The 3,331-nt window shown below is 48.7% G+C and overlaps 1 protein-coding gene across 1 annotated transcript; it reads left to right on the top strand.

The window, feature by feature from the left end:
- LOC8078039 lies at positions 1,388-3,109 on the top strand. Its single transcript, XM_002456963.2, has 2 exons — positions 1,388-1,894; positions 2,041-3,109. The coding sequence occupies exons 1-2, from the start codon at positions 1,579-1,581 to the stop codon at positions 2,796-2,798; spliced, it is 1,074 nt and encodes a 357-aa protein (XP_002457008.1). The 5' UTR covers positions 1,388-1,578; the 3' UTR covers positions 2,799-3,109.

A 3,331-nucleotide genomic window follows, 5' to 3' on the forward strand; every position in this document is an offset into this window, starting at 1 on the left:
GACGATCAATGACCTAAGGGCGGCTGCCAACTCATGTACGACGCCCCAGGACATCAGGAGGCGATGACGAAGGCCACGGTGAAGACCACGCCACACCATGCTACGACATGGGAACAAGATCATGACGACAACCATGCCCGGACGTGCGCAACAAGACGGCGTAGCTTGCAAGCCAATTTAGCTAGGATTCCTCCTTCAGCCTCACGACCCTTTTAGTCCGGAGAACTTTCTTCTTTGTATGTGTCCTAGCCCCAAACTTTATATAAGGGTAGTCAAGGCACCCTTCCATGGGACCGAACTCTTAAAGCTTTCATTCAAGTAGTCCATCTCTTAGCTCTAGCTCTATCTCCTACCTCTTGCACTATTCTTGCACCCCTGCACTATAAGAACTTTAGAGCATTCAAGCGAGGAACACACACTCGATCATCTCTAGGACTGGACGTAAGACTTCGGCCTGAACCAGTATAAATACTTGTGTTCGTGTATGCTACCATCGTCTTTATGGAGCAGCGCAACGTTCGTATAAATTTACTAGCATATAAAACACTGACACATACATAGATGTACACACGTACATAGGTACACTGTAAAGTAGCATATACATAGGTTAACAATACTCCCTCCGTACCACAAAGAAAGATAGTTCAGGAGCGGTATTTTAGAAAAAATTTTAAAAAAATCAATAATTGTACTCCTAAATTTTTTTAGACATTTCAAAAAATTTATTGATTTATCAATTGATTTTTGGGAACTATCGAAGATACTCTAGGCTTATAAGCTACAGAGTACTTAGTCCTTACTTCTTTCATCTAAAATAATTATTATTTTAGGTTTGTGTCGCAAGTTTGACTAGAAATATGTGCAACATTTGTGTCTTTAAATAAATTTGTTAAAAGACTAGATTTTTTTTATAATACTATTTATGTACTATAAATATTAATATATTTATATATATATATATTTAATCAACATTATTTCACAGGAATCGAGAACCACAATTATTCTAGGACGGATGAAATACTCTCAGCTACTGGGTAGCGGTTGACCTGAGGACCAAGACGATCGAGCGTGACTTTCGCCTGAATGTTTCCGGCATGATACATGGAGCTAGCAGCTTCTGTACGCTACCAGTATTTTCTTTACAGCCTGGAGATGAATGGAAACAAACAGAGTACTGTACAGTAGGTATACCGTTTGGTGTGCCCTGCACTGCAGTAGTATGTCACTTTGTCCCCTCGTACGCGACTTCCCATGTAAGCCGCTTGATCTCCAATTCAGGCTAGCTTGCTTATTGTTAGCGCTCTCGATTTCTCAACTCAAAGGCAGTCAATTATACTACTACTAGGAGAGACTGTAGGAGTATCACGTACGTACTCCAAGTCCAAGCCCCGCGCCTCGATCTAGGGCATATCTGGCCGGCGCGCGGCCATAAGAACCGCCCTGGGCCGCCTAGATAGCTCGATCGATCGTATTCGTGTGTGCGTGTGCATCGATCCATCTCCGACGATCATAGGATCGGAGGTAGCAGATCGATCGATCGATCGAGAGCACATCACTGCGCTAGGTCGTAGCAGCGCCATGGCTAGCAGTACTCTTGTCAATAAGTGCGTGGTGGTGGTGGTGGCCGTGGCGGCGTTCCTGCTGGCGCTGTCGTCGTGCGGCGTGGCGTCGGCGGCGGCGGCGGCGGGGAGGAAGACGACGTTTTTGAAGCCCGGTGCCAAGCCTCCGCCCAACTCCAAGTTCTTCACCCTGACACCCGGACGGTTCGGCCACAAGCGCGACTACCAGGCCGCCTGCTCCGACGAGCGTGGTCGCCCGGCGTGCTACGTCGGATGCCCAAAGGACTGCCGCAACAAATGCCTCGTCTTCTGCTCCTACTGCCTCAGCTTCTGCAGTACGTTCCGGTGTTCCTTCGTCCATATATATATATATATATATATATATATATATATATATATATATATATATATATATATATATGCATTGTTTCTTCATTCATTCATCATCCCTCGATCGAACATCGACTCCAACTACCTGCAGTGTGTGACATCTTCCCTGGCACCTCCTGCGGCGACCCTCGCTTCACCGGCGGCGACGGCAACACCTTCTACTTCCACGGCAAAAAGGACCAGGACTTCTGCATCGTCACCGACGCCGACCTCCACATCAACGCGCACTTCATCGGCAACCACAACCCGGCCCTCAACCGCGACTTCACCTGGGTGCAGGCGCTGGGCGTCACCTTCCGCGGCGGCGGCGGCGACCACCACCGGCTCTACGTCGGTGCACGCAGGGCCGTCGAGTGGGACGAGGAGGAGGACCACATCCAGGTCACCTTGGACGGCGAGCCCGTCGACGTGGACGCCGTCCGGAACGCGCGCTGGGCGTCCAGGGCCGTCCCCGGGCTCTCCGTGACGCGCATGGACAGCGTCAACACCGTCATGGTGGAGCTGGACGGCGTCTTCGCCATCTCGGCCAACGCCGTGCCCATCACCGACGGTGACGACCGGATCCACAAGTACGGCAAGACGGGCAGCGACAGCCTGGTGCACCTCGACCTCGCCTTCCAGTTCCGTAACCTCACCAACGACGTCCACGGCGTGCTGGGCCAGACCTACCGCCCGGGCTACGTCACCAAACTCGACATCGCCGCCAAGATGCCCGTCATGGGCGGCGCGCCCAACTATCTGTCCGCCGCCGGTCTCTTCTCCACCGACTGCGCCGTCTCCCGGTTCCACCACCACCACCACCGCAGCGCCGCCGCCGGAGCTCGTGTCATCACCACGTTCGCCTCCTAATTAATCAGTTCTCGATCTCCAAAATAAACTAACATATATTATACTTGGCACGATCGACATTCATATCATATCATCACCGATCAATGCATGCATGCATGACATCAAGAAATAAGTTAACAATTAGCAATATCGACCACCATTATATATATATGTTGCGTACGTACGTACGTACAGTAGGCTCAACATATATATAGTACGTACGTACAACGGAACGATTGGATGACCATGCATGCATGCTAGTGCGATACATACCAGCTACCGCCCGCATCTCATCGTACGTAAATGGAAGAAATAATAATTAAGTTATTGTTGCCCCCGCGTCTAAATTTTGGCTCAGACCTTAAATTAATGGTGAATGAATTCAAAAAAAAAGTTCTGTGAATCTTTCATATTATTTATGTCGTAAGCCTTTTTATTCAAGCACAAGGGGCCAACCCGCTATATTACAAAAAAACTATTTTATTTTGTTCGAAAAGCAAATAACTAATAAGAAAACCCTCCAGCACGTATTTTATATCAATAGAGAAGAAAAT

Source organism: Sorghum bicolor, chromosome 3 (assembly GCF_000003195.3).
Source record: "Sorghum bicolor cultivar BTx623 chromosome 3, Sorghum_bicolor_NCBIv3, whole genome shotgun sequence".
Lineage (NCBI taxonomy): Eukaryota > Viridiplantae > Streptophyta > Magnoliopsida > Poales > Poaceae > Sorghum > Sorghum bicolor.